Here is a 13,627-nt window from a genome sequence, read left to right as displayed (position 1 = left end):
TCAAACTTGATTCACAGACTGCAGATGAAGAAGTCAGTCCCAGCTGTGGGGACAGAGTCTAGGCAGAGACAGGGAATAAAGCACAGCCAACAATAATTTTCTAAGCTGAGGCGGAACTAAAAGAGAAGGAAGGAAGTACATTCAAGAGGATTATGTGTTCACATACAACTCAGGAGGATTTGTGTTCAGTTAGGTAAAATGAAATGACTAAACAGCTAGAATTGCAAGAAAGTAGAGTTTTTGGTTGTATTCAGGTGTAGTCAGTAATACAGTCTCACTGCTACCTGGACAAAGGGAAACCAAGGCCATGATAGACACTTCCTTCCAACTACTATCAAGAAGCATCTTTATCTAAGAAAATCCTGGTTTCCTGAATAACCCAACTAAAGGGTAATGCAACCTGCGGAAAGGAGAAAAGGAAAAGGAGAGAAATGCTACCTGATTTCTAAGGTGGTTAACTGTGACTTTTGATTATCCCTTTACTAGTCTTTGAGAAGTATTTTGATTTCAAGATAATTAGCATAAAAAGCTATTGATGTCCCACATAGAATATAAAGAAACAACTAAGCCCAACTAGAAAGATTAAAAAAGTAAATTTGTGAGAAAAAGGTGGTAGCAACCAAAAAATTTTCTAGCATACTCTAAGTAGTAAAATTTGACAATTCATTTTTTTTTTTTTTTTTTTGCTTGGAAGAAGTGTTACTTCTAACTGAATTTTTAGCATGTTTTATCTTTAAACTACTATTCATAATGAATATTGTTTATAATGTATATCATAATGCCAAATTCCTAAAACATATATTGCTAAGACACTTTATGGTTATGATTCAGATTTTCCTCTTTAGTTTTATTGACAGCAAGTGAAATTTTACTGTATTTAACCAGTTCACTTTATTTTCCACTTCTTAGTATTGCTTCTAAATTAACTTTGGCTGAGCTGAATCAGGTACTTTACCGATGTGAAGCAGAAGAACAAGAAGATGGTGGAGGCTGTTACGACATCCCAAACTGGTCATCTCTTAAATATGCAGGTCTTCAAGGTAAGCAAATGCAAGGATAGTTAAATCTTTGGAGGGTTTTTTTAGGGTCATATGGTGTCTTCTTTATGGAAATAGGAGTCCAGGCTCAGAATTTGACTGCTTAGGTTCAAATTGTGGCTCCGCCAGCTGGATCTCCAGCAAGTAACTTCCCTTTTCTCTGCTCCAATTTCTGCCTCTATAAAATGTGAAAAATATTGTCTAATTCATACGGCTTTCTTGAAGACTAAATGAGAAGATTTATTTGGGCCCCAAATGGGACTAGGTTGTAACTATTATACATTCATCTTTCTTTTTCATCTAACTGGAAGTTTTGTTTCATTGCATATTTGTCTTATCCGACAAAGAGAACTTATAATAAAATATTAAGTAGTTGTAAGACAGAACATAGGAGCTAAATATTTAATTATCAGTTTAACCCATCTGGTTGGAAATATTTTCTTGGATGTTTGTCCACAAAATTTGGTTTATCACACATGTGTTCCTGGTTCATATAGGATCCCATGTATCATGCCTCCTTTGCAACTCCTTATTTTCTTTGTCCATCTAACCCATCTTTAAAGATGAATTCAGGGGCGCCTGGGTGGCTCAGTTGGTTAAGCGGCCAACTTCGGCTCAGGTCATGATCTCAAGGTCCGTGAGTTCAAGCCCCGCATCGGGCTCTGTGCTGACAGCTCAGAGCCTGGAGCCTGTTTCAGATTCTGTGTCTTCCTCTCTCTGACCCTCCCCCGTTCATGCTCTGTCTCTCTCTGTCTTAAAAATAAATAAACGTTTAAAAAAAATTAAAAAAAAAATAATAAAGATGAATTCAATTCTTACATTTTCCACAAAGCATTCCTTAACTATTAATTTTCACAGTTATTTCTTTGTCCCCTAGATACCCATTGTATTAATTTATTATTCCTCTTACTTGGCCCTTGGAATATATTGCGTATTTTAGTAATTAGCACAACGTGTTTTGTGAATCTTTATTGTTGTGGTTAAGAATGGGCTCTAGGGATGCCTGAGTGGCTCAGTTAGTTAAGCGTCCAACTCTTGGTTTCTGCTCAGTTCATGATCTCACAGTTTCCAGAGTTGGAGCCTGTGTTGGGCTCTGTGCTGGCAGCATGGAGCCTGCGTGGGATTCTCTCTCACTCCCTCTTTCTCTGCCCCTCCCCCCACTTGCTCTCTCTGAAAATAAATAAATAAATATGGGGGAAAAAAGGATTTAGAACCAGACTTGCTGGTTCTATACTAACTAGCTGTATAACCTTAGAGTAAGTTCTCCATGGTTCAATTTTCTCAGCTATAAAATGGAAACAGTACTAGTGCCTACCACAAGGATTAAATGAGATAATACATGTAAAGCACTTAGACAATGCTTGGTTCATAGTTAGTACTTGGTGGTTATTAGCTTTAAAATTCCACTAAGGGGCGCCTGGGTGGCTCAGTCGGTTAAACGTCTGACTTCAGCTCAGGTCATGATCTCGCGGTCCGTGAGTTCGAGCCCCGCGTTGGGCTCTGGGCTGATGGCTCAGAGCCTGGAGCCTGCTTCCGACTCTGTCTCTCTCTCTCTCTGCCCCTCCCCCGTTCATGCTCTGTCTCTCTCTCTGTCTCAAAAATAAATAAACGTTAAAAAAAATTTTTTTTAATTCCACTAAGTAGATTGTACCTTGAGAAAAAAGAATGTTTGCCTTTTTTGCATTCTTGTTTTTTAGCTTTTATACTTTCTACAAAACTAAGCACATAAGAAGCTGTCAGTAAATTTCAGATTTTTGTACTTATGACACTTTTTTCTAAAACAGTCTCACTTTCAACACATAATGTTTTGTGCTGTGAGAAATAAAGAAATGTATATGTTACCAGTCATAAACAGCTATTCATTCCATTTTCACTCCGAGCTGTTGAACACCTGCTACTTGACAGAAAAGACTTCCATGAACTTTTTTTTTTTAATGTTAATTTTTTATTTTAGAGAGAGCATGAACAGGGGAGGGGCAGAGAGTGAGGGAGACAGAATCTGAAGCAGGCATCAGGCTCTGAGCTGTCAGCACAGAGCCAGATGTGGGGCTTGAACTCATGAACTGCGAGATCATGACCTGAGCCGAAATTGGATGCTTAACCGACTGAGTCACCCAGGCGCCCCTCCATGAACTTCTTTTCTTTCCTTTCTTAGAGTTAAGTCTAGTTCGTTACTAACTCTGTCCTGATTTATTTTTTTCTTTATATCAATCCCTTTTTTCTCTGACAGTTTAGTGTTTCCAACATTCCACTGAATATTTCTAGCAGGCTCTTGATAGCAACATTCAGGGTGCCTGAGTGGCTCTGTCGGTTGAGTATCAGACTTCAGCTCAGGTCATAATCTCACTGCTTGTGTGTTCAAGCCCAATGTCAGGTTCTGTGTTGACAGCTCAGAGCCTGGAGCCTGCTTCAGATTCTGGGTCTCTGTCTCTCTCTGCCCCTCCCCCGTGCTTACGCACGCGCGCTCTCTCTCTCTCTCTCTCTCTCTCTCAAAAATAAATAAACATTAAAAAAATTTTTTTAAATAGCAATATCCACTTACATCAAACCAACCAACTTCACTGACTTTCTCTCCCCTAAGCCACATTCCCTTTCTCTTCTTCTCTACTTCTTACAATAATACATACTCAGTCATGTTGGAATCCAGGAATCTATTTTTGGATACATCCCTCTTATCTTCACTATTTAATCAGTGATTATGACTATGGATTTTTTTCTGTGTTCTCTGTGATATGCCATATCCTTTTATTTTCATAGTTAGCACCCTATTCAAAGACTAAGTCCCGTCTGCAAAACCAAGTAACCTGTTTTCCAACCTCTTGTTACCTCTTCCACAAATCATCCCATCCCATTGATATATCAGATCTCTTTTTCTAAAACGCTGCTCCATCATGTCACCCTTATTAAACAAGTGGAGCTCACATTTGCTGAGCAATGTTTGCCTTCCCTTAAAATACTAGGGCAAAAGTGAAAAGTTATTTTATACTGTCTTGTTTTCTGGTTGTTTTTTTTTTTTTATGTTTTAAGCTTTGTTTCCCAAAGAAAGTTGTAAAGGCCCTTGAGAGAAAGAACTACATCTTAAATTTATATAATTATTTTTTCAATTTCTCGAGACATGCTACATACACAGTAAAATTAAATTCTAAATATATAAATAAATTTAGTCAAAGTGAACGTGGTGAGGCTATTAATATAATATTTTTAAGGTGGAAATTATTGCATTATTGGGCAACCAAAGAAGTACTATTGTTCTGTCATTGAAATAACAGACTCTGCTATGTATGCATAGGAATTCTATGAGTTTCTGTTGAGTATTACTTAAGGATATGCCCATATATTCACCTTGATGGTTTGTTTAGTCCCAGCTACCTCTTGTTATATTTCAAAGATTCTTTCCAAAGCAGGCTTTGTTATTATTGTTACCAGAGATGCTCTTGTTCTCTCTGAAACCAGTCCTGTGATTGCCTGAATAGTAATGAATCTACCACTTTCCACTATGAGAAGACACAGATTTACCAATTTTTCCCCAGTGCCTTAGGGTAGGGAAACTATGACATTTAGTTGCCTTTGAATATTATAATATTCAAATTCAAAAGAACAAAACAAGTCCCAGAAGTTAAGCATCTTGGAAAGCTCGGCATAGCTCCTATGACAGTAGTCCCCTTCAGTATGTCTTTGTATCTTGGGCCCAGCCACTGTTGCCACACTTATCTCCAACCACGGGAAGTGCCACTGTGGTCTTTGCAGCCCTTGTGTCTACGTCTATATGTGTTCACCCTAAATCATTAGAGACAGCAGTAGCCCAGGCTATGGGAACAAGTTGCCTCTGCTAATAACAGCATGATATTTCTATGAATTTTCAGGATTAATGTCCGTCTTGGCAGAAATAAGACCAAAGAATGACTTGGGGCATCCCTTCTGTGATAATTTGAGATCTGGAGATTGGATGATTGACTATGTCAGTAACCGGCTTATTTCGCGGTCAGGAACTATTGCTGAAGTAAGTAAAGCTATGTTCTAGCTGAAAAAAACAAGGACACAAATAAAAATTATATTACTATGGTATCTATAAAATTAACATTGTTTTATGACCTGAAATATTTCCCTCCCTTCTTCATCATCTTCTGATTCTAATAAATGGAAATCTAGTGGATTATTAGATAATAGATGCATGTTTGGATTTACCTCTTAAAATGCATCCAGCCTGTAAACACACCGAACTAACTTCTAAAATTATTTTTATGACAGGTTGGTAAATGGTTGCAGGCTATGTTCTTCTACCTGAAGCAGATCCCACGTTATCTTATCCCATGCTACTTTGATGCTATACTAATCGGTGCATACACCACTCTTCTGGATATAGCATGGAAGCAGATGTCAAGGTATATCCAACAAAGCTTGAGTAAATAGGCATGCTTGTGTAGAAACTGTATGCAGTCAGTTTATACACACATTTGAAAGACCAAAACGTAAGGAATTGTCATAGACTCAGAGCTGAGAGTCTGTAAGTGGATAATAAATATATTTGCATCCTTTAATCTGGAGCATATAAAAACAAACATCCCCATTAAAATCTGTTCAGTAAAGCTAAAAAAACATGTTCATGAGAAAATTTAATTGTTTTATATTATTTGTTTCTGTTTACTCATTGACTTGTTACATTAATGGATGTAAGTTTAGAATATGCATACAAAATATGCCTGGGTAGCTCAGTCAGTTAAGCGTCAGACTTCAGCTCAGGTCATGATCTCACAGTGTGTGAGTTCAAGCCCCGCGTCAGGGCCTGTGCTGATAGCTCAGAGCCTGGAGCCTGCTTTGGATTCTGTGTCTCCCTCTCTGTCTGCCCCTCCCCTGCTCGTGCTCTGTCTCTCGAAAATAAATAAAAATGTTTTTAAAAAAATTTTTAAAAGAATATGCATATATAGTTCTTTTTCTAATTTTTCATTAAGAAAAAAATTATTCTGTTATTATGAATGAAATCTGCCTTTAGTGATGAATTTCCCTAAAATGAAATTACAGATCTAATGTGCCACTGAAGAGCCACCAAATTGATTTGGACATAATTTCAGAAAGAACAGAACTTCAGCCCTTCCTTCCATTTGGCACAACAAGGTCATGGACTTAAAGCCAGTTGTAATATTGGGTGAAATGAAAGCAGTTCTGAAATCTAACCAAATTGAAAATGTTTTCAACTAGTATTACCATTTTTACACATCTGCGTAGAAAGACTTTGAAAGAAACCAAATAAAATGACACTGCTAAATAATTTTGAAATAGTAGGTATGCAAGATGAGTAAGTTCTAGAAATGTGCTGTGTACCATTGTGCCTGTAAATAGCAGTATTGCATTGTACACTTAAGATCTGTTGAGAGTAGATTTCAAGTATGTGGTATGAACACCACAATCTTGCATTTCTACAAATAATATTTTGAAGTGTATTTATTATTCGAGAGGAAAGAGAGAAAGAGAGAGAATGTGCACAAGAAGGGGAGGGGCAGAGAAAGGGAAAGAATCCCAAGCAGGCTCAGCACAGAGCCTGACTCAGGGTTCAATCTCACGAACCATGAGATCATGACTTGAGCCAAAATCAAGAGTAAGACACTCAGCTGACTAAGCCACCTAGGTGCCCCTCTACAAATATTTTAAACTCGGTCACTTTGTTACAGCTTTGTTCAGAATGGTTCTACCTTTGTGAAACACCTTTCACTGGGATCAGTGCAAATGTGTGGAGTAGGAAAGTGCCCTTCTCTGCCACGTCTTTCACCTTCACTCATGGATGTGCCATATAGGCTAAATGAGATCACAAAAGAAAAGGAGCAATATTGTGTATCTCTAGCTGCAGGTAAGAAATTACATACAGGTTAAAATGTGTCAGTCAATATTTTTTCAAAGAGGAAAAGCTATGGGGAAATGACTAATTTTTTTAAAAAACTCATGATGTTACCCAAGATTTTATGTGACTGCTTAGTCATAGCTATTCACTTGTAAAACTAACAATTGTGCTTACTATTTAATTAATACTGTGCAACAGACATTTATTTGTGTGTTTTCATTGTGGCTCATTAATCCTTTTCTTCTGCATGTTTCTATTTTTTCCAACTCTGAGTATTTTGTATTTTTTTTTATCAGATTTGTTTTACTACTCTTTTACATTATATTATACTTCTTTCCCAATTTAAAAAATTAACTCAAGGGGCACCTGGGTGACTCGGTTGAACATCCAACTTCAGCTCAGGTCATGATCTCACGGTCCGTGCCATGAGTTCGAGCCCCACATCGGGCTCTGTGCTGACAACTCAGAGCCTGGAGCCTGCTTCTGATTCTGTGTCTCCCTCTCTCTCTACCCCTCCCCTGCTTGCTTTCTGTCTCCCTCTCTCTCTCTCTAAAAAATAAACAGTTAAAAAAATTAACTCAACCTTGCAAATTACCAAGAGATAATAAGAAGATCCTCTACATGTTACAAAACACAAAACAAATGTTAAATAATTTTTATTATGTGTCTAATTGCAATAAAATTCTTTCAACTCTGTTTGTTGGCATCCTTTCCTGCAAGTAGTATTAAAACCTGAATCAAGAAACAAATCTCAGTAAGCAAAATAGGCTAAAGAACAGACTTTTATTTTCTTTTTAATATATTTCAAGCTATTTCTAGAAAGTGCTTAATACTTAACACCACTGAATTTAAAACTTCCCAAACTAAACTGAAAAATACCAAATTGCAGGATGAAAATTATAGTACTTATGTGATTTCCTCTGTTTATCCTTAAATTTGCATCTACTCAGACCAAGAAAAAAGACTTCTTAAGACCTGACAACTAAAAAAGAAATTAACTTTTCATTTAGAATGATCATATGAATCCTCTGAATGTTTTAATTATATAATCATGTTTTAGATTTTCACTCAATATCATCTCCTCCTGGTACTTAATTTCCCCTGTGAATTCATGCAGATGCTCATGAAACTGAACTGGGTCATTGTGGGGAAAAAATTGATATGCAGAATTTGGTTTTAAAGCCCACTGCTGGGGCGCCTGGGTGGCTCAGTCGGTTGGGCGTCTGACTTCGGCTCAGGTCATGATCTCGCGGTCCGTGAGTTCGAGCCCCGCGTTGGGCTCTGTGCTGACAGCTCAGAGCCTGGAGCCTGTTTCAGATTCTGTGTCTCCCTCTCTCTCTGCCCTTCCCCCATTCATGCTCTGTCTCTCTCTGTCTCAAAAAAATGAGTAAATGTTAAAAAAAATTTTTTTAAATAAATAAATAAATAAATAATAAAGCCCACTGCTTAGAAGCCTATTACACAGTATAGTGATCTCAACATTCTTGACTATGCACTGCTATTGTTAAGCACTCCCAAAATAAATATACTGATATACTGGTATCATAACTGGTATATTGATATGTTATGATATCTGATATAATCTTGTACAGTGTAAAATAAAAATAGAAACTAAAAAGGTAATGGGGCACCTGGGTGGCTCAATCAGTTAAGCATTTGACTTTGGCTCAGGTCATGATCTCATAGTTCATAAGTTCAAGCCCCCCATCAGGCTCTGTGTTGACAGCTCAGAGCCTGGAGCCTGCTTCAGATTCTGTGTCTCCCTCTGTCTCCCTGCCTCTCCCCCACTCACACTCTCTGTCTGCCTCTCAAAAAATAAATAAATGTCAAAAAAAATTTTTAAGAAACCAGAAAGGCAAGTTGATAAATATAAATAGAAGTTTTGATATTTCCTTCTAGTATCCCAAGAGACTGTTCTGTATGCTACATACTAACAAAAAACAGAACTGTGCTCATTTTTGCAGATAGGTTTTTGGGGGTTCATTTTAAAATGAATACCAAGGTCTTTGGTGACAATAGTACCAAAAAAAGTTATAATTGTAAACTTGTATAATAATTGACAAGGTAGAAATCACTCAGAAGATATGTGGTAAATCCTATACTCTTAGAGGTCAAAAGGTTAATGCAAACATTTCCACATATCAGTGCTAGAGATTTTATAGTTTTGACTTCTTCCCAAAGACAAATTGCCTGTACTTTAGGGCATAACAACTCAAATTCACCCTTAAATCTATCTATACTCATAATTTATTCAAAGTGTTAAAAGGGTTAAAGTACCAGGAAGTCTGTGTGGCATAGAGTGGTATTATAGATGTCCACTGTCCTCATTGTCATCAAAGTTACAATCATCAACTGTATATAAACCATATATTAATAATCAACCATGAGCAAATAATACACAAAGTGTTTAGAGAAATTTTGTACCATTATTTTAGAGACAATGTAGAAAAGAAACGTCTAATATTGCCTTTAGTTCTGATCCTTCTTAATAGAAAGTAATGTCGACTCTCCAAGAAGGCAAAGACCCAATAAGCAGAAACTTAAATTGTGAAGTATACTTAGGAATGGCCAAAATTTTCTTTTATCTCAGTCAAATTCTTTCACTTCTCAACTTACCTTTTTTAAAAACTGTTTATTTATTTATTTTGAGAGAGAGAGATTACGCCAGCATGGAGAGAGAGATCAGAGAGAGAATCCCAAGCAGGCTCTGAGCTGTCAGCACAGAGCCCAACGTGGAGTGATCTCACGAATCGTGAGATCATGACCTGAGCAGAAATCAAGAGTCACATGCTTAATTGACTGAGCCACCCAGGCACCCCACAATTTGCCTTTTATAATTAGTCTTTTATTTCATTCATTCAATAAATTTTTATAATTTTTTCTTACCAGTTACAACTTTTAGCAATAGATATAGTTTGGTAAACAAGCCAGATAAGGTTTCTGTTGTCGTGAATCTTATTTTCCACTATGGAGAGACATTTATTCATTCAACAAACCAGAAAACAAGCAAACAAGATAATGTCTTATAGTGTTAAGTGTTTAGAAGATAGTTATGAATGAACACTGTGTACATTTTATGTCCTTAGTTTTCCCTTCCTGAAAAATGTGTTGCATTTATGCTTTAGCATAGTTCTTTTTTTGAGTGGAATGCTAATTTCCTTTACTTTCCACTGATCATTGTTTTTGGTACCAATAAAGATAACAATATATTCTTTACTTGTTTTATAAGAAACCAAACTCAATCTAAAAGTTGTAGCTTTTATCCATCAATCACCCTGTCTTATCTCATGCATAAAGGCTGTAGTTACCTAGAATGTTCAAGTTATTTAGCACCTGAAATCCTTATTTTCATTTATAAAAACTGGCTAACAAAGTCTAACACTTTTAAGTTGTTTTGAATTAATGGGAAATTTGGTATTAAAGTTTGTCTCTAGACTGATAGATTAATAAACATATTTAATTATATATCAGTAAGGTAATCATTTTGTATTTAGAGTAATTTCTTACCTTTAAATTGCAGGTGGAATCTTTTCAAATATATCATTAACATTATATGGTGCAGCTGTCTTTTTCTTGAGCTTATCTGTTCTCATATCTGGAGAGTGTACTTTTCACTTTATTAAACTTTCCCACTTGTGTTACTCAAAATATATATATATATATATATATATATATATATATATATATAATTAATGCTGTATTGTTTGTTTATATGTTAAATACTAGATCTCTGATTTCAATTTAGCTTTAACTTATTAAAAGAAAGTTTATCTTTAAAGTTTAAAGACTCACATTCTAATCAATTCAGGTAAGTATCCCTCTCCAGTCCTTGATTCTTAATATCTTCAAAATCATGGATTCCCTTAAGAAAGTAATAAGCATATGGAACCTCATCACACAAAAGTTGATGTAGGTATAAATACATCACACATTTTGCATATAATTTTAGAGGGCTTGCAGACTCCCTATAGCTTATTCTTGTCCCCCACACTTAAAGCAACTGGCTTATAGTAATGGAGTTCATAGGGGCTTGGGTGTATTATTAATATATTACTTTGTTGTGTTTTCTATTAGGTTTACCTCATTTTTCTTCTGGTATTTTCCGCTGCTGGGGAAGGGATACTTTTATTGCACTGAGAGGTCTACTGCTGATTACTGGACGCTATTTGGAGGCCAGGTAGGAGATCTCTAAAGAGTTGGAGCGCAAGTTTGTGTCTAAATGTTTTTCACATGCTCTTCAAACCTTCCTCCTTGCCAACTATTTGTAACAGTTGGGAGGTAGGTTTTCCTTAGGTGTTTTTTTTTTTTTTTTAATATTTTTTAATGTGTATTTACTTTTGAGAAAGAGAGAGAAAGAAACAGAGTATGAGGGGGGAGGGGCAGAGAGAGAGAGAGAGAGAGAGAGAGAGAGAGAGAGAGAGAGAGAATGAATCCGAAGCAGGCTCCAGGTTCTGAGCTGTCAGCACAGAGCCTGACACTAGACTCGAACTCACGAGCTGTGAGATCATGACCTGAGCTAAGTCAGACGCTGAACCGACTGAGTCACCCAGGTGCCCCTATTTTATTTTATACATGTTCATTTAATAAGATCACAGAATTTCAAAGTCGTGAAAATTTTTGAAGTTACTAAGTTCTAGTCCTTCATGTTATAGGTCAGGTTATCTTCAGCATTTGCTGATTTCAGTAAAACTAAAAAATATTTAACCATGTTACTAACATCACTCACTAAAGAATAAAACTTCTCTGCCTGAATTAACTATAAGAACTCAGATTCACCTTTAGGTAAAATTTGAATTTTATCATTTTTTTCCTTCTATAATGAACACTGAGTCCTGTAGAAAGAATTGTAGTATCAGCTTTTCCTCTATCTGTTGTCAGGCCTTGGAACCTCCAGTTTTATGTTTTTTTAGATTTAAAATAGTGTTTCTTAATGTCACAATCGTATGAATGGAACTACCAAAGGCAGAAAAGAGAGGCTATTATAGCAGTGCTGCTCAAATGAGCACAACTCAGTGCCACCAACCAGCAGTGTCACCGTCATCTGAGGACTTGTTAGAAATGTAAATTCTTGATCCTTATGCTGGACCTCCGAATGTGGGGATAGAGAGGGCAGAGTACCAGGTAGAAATCTGTGTTTTCCAGGTGATTTTCAGCAGCCCAAGGCTAAAGTTTGACAGCACTGCTCTACAAGTTAAAACTTTCAGCAAAAAAAGCATTTATATGATACCTTGTTTTGATGTCATTCAGAAAATAACTGAAATTTGCCTCTTCAAATGACAAAAGTTTTGTTTTCAATCCTTTTAAAATTGCAAATTTCTAAGTAGGCATCTGAAATGTATCATATTCTTCCCTGCTAACCTAATATAATAAGATCATTTCTTATTGACTAAAGAGACCATTGTGGGGCTGTAGAGATTTGGGACGCTGTTTGCTTCTTCCCCAAATGCTCTAAATTACCATGATTAAAAAGTAGGAAATGGAACATCAGAATTCAGCACAATGGCTAAGAAATTGGGTTTCGGCCAGACTGCCAGGTTCTAATCCTGGTTCCAAACTACCAGCTGACACATTATTTATCTTTGTTGTACTCTCCGTAAAATGGTGATAGTACTTAACCTACAGGGGTTTTGTGAAGATTAAATGAGCTATACAGTTATAGCGTCTAGAACAGTATCTGTCACATACGTTACACAAATGTTAATTTTTTAATCATTATTATCATTTTCATTGTTATCTGGGCTCTCAATTATCACTTCTATATACTACCAACAATTTCTCCTTCTCAATTTTACATATGACTGTCTAGATCAGGGGTCAATGAAATATGGCCTACCACCTATTTTGTATCACCTGGGGCAAAGAATAATTTTTACCTTTTTAAAGAGTCATTTAAAAAAGAAGAATACATGATTGAGACCATATATATGGCCAACAAAGCCTAAAATATTTACTTTCTGGTCCTTTACAGAAAAAAGGTTGCCTACCCTGATCTAGATGATTCCAAGAGGATAATGTATGTGTTAGGGTAGTACTAGCTGCTATATAAATTATAAACTCCTAGGGCACATGGGTGGCTCAGTCGGTTAATCATCTGACTTTGGCTCAGGTCATGATCTCATGGCTCGTGAGTTCAAGCCTCACATCAGGCTCTGTGCTGATGGCTTGGAGCCTGGAGCCTGCTTTGGGTTCTGTGTCTCCCTCTCTCTCTCTCCACCTCCCCCGCTCACACTCTGTCTCTTTCTCTATCTCAAAAATAAATATTAAAAAAAAATGTTTTTTCTTTATAAACTTAAATGGTTTTTCACAGACGAAATTTATTTCTTGCTTCTCGCCCCAAATGGGTGTTCAGGAGGCAGCTTTCCACATAGTGATTCAAGGATACAGGCTCCTTCATCTTGAGGATTGACCATCTCCTAGGGCCTCTGAGTACTACTCTCCAATCAGCTGGCAGAGAGGGAAAGAGCCTAAGGAAAATGCACCTGTTCTGTGCACTTAACATACATCAGTTCTATTCACATGTTTGCCTTAGAATCCAGTAATCTGGTCACAGCCAGCTCTAAAGTAGGTTGGGACATGGGGGAAAGCCATTTTGGTGGACACATGGCTATCTCTACCACAGAGAGTTCTACTTCCTCCTTCTGCAGAGACATTCATGGACAGAAGTCTTTGTATTCAACTTTCAAGTGTGTGACATTGTTCTGGATGGCTAAGATTCCTGCATTCTGACCTTTTATTAATTGGAACTGTCACTATCCAT

The 13,627-nt window shown here is 36.8% G+C and overlaps 1 protein-coding gene across 1 annotated transcript in view; it reads left to right on the top strand.

The window, feature by feature from the left end:
• AGL (amylo-alpha-1, 6-glucosidase, 4-alpha-glucanotransferase) overlaps positions 1 to 13,627 on the top strand; it is an 85,591-nt gene that overhangs the window by 46,945 nt on the left and 25,019 nt on the right. Inside the window, exons 21-25 of the mRNA XM_047869432.1 lie at positions 910 to 1,040; positions 4,901 to 5,037; positions 5,286 to 5,419; positions 6,704 to 6,879; positions 10,945 to 11,047. Coding sequence (XP_047725388.1) covers positions 910 to 1,040; positions 4,901 to 5,037; positions 5,286 to 5,419; positions 6,704 to 6,879; positions 10,945 to 11,047 — 681 coding nt within the window. The remainder of the gene's footprint in view (positions 1 to 909; positions 1,041 to 4,900; positions 5,038 to 5,285; positions 5,420 to 6,703; positions 6,880 to 10,944; positions 11,048 to 13,627) is intronic.

This window comes from Prionailurus viverrinus, chromosome C1 (genome assembly GCF_022837055.1).
Source record: "Prionailurus viverrinus isolate Anna chromosome C1, UM_Priviv_1.0, whole genome shotgun sequence".
NCBI lineage: Eukaryota > Metazoa > Chordata > Mammalia > Carnivora > Felidae > Prionailurus > Prionailurus viverrinus.
This window is presented reverse-complemented; position numbering and strand designations above follow the sequence as displayed.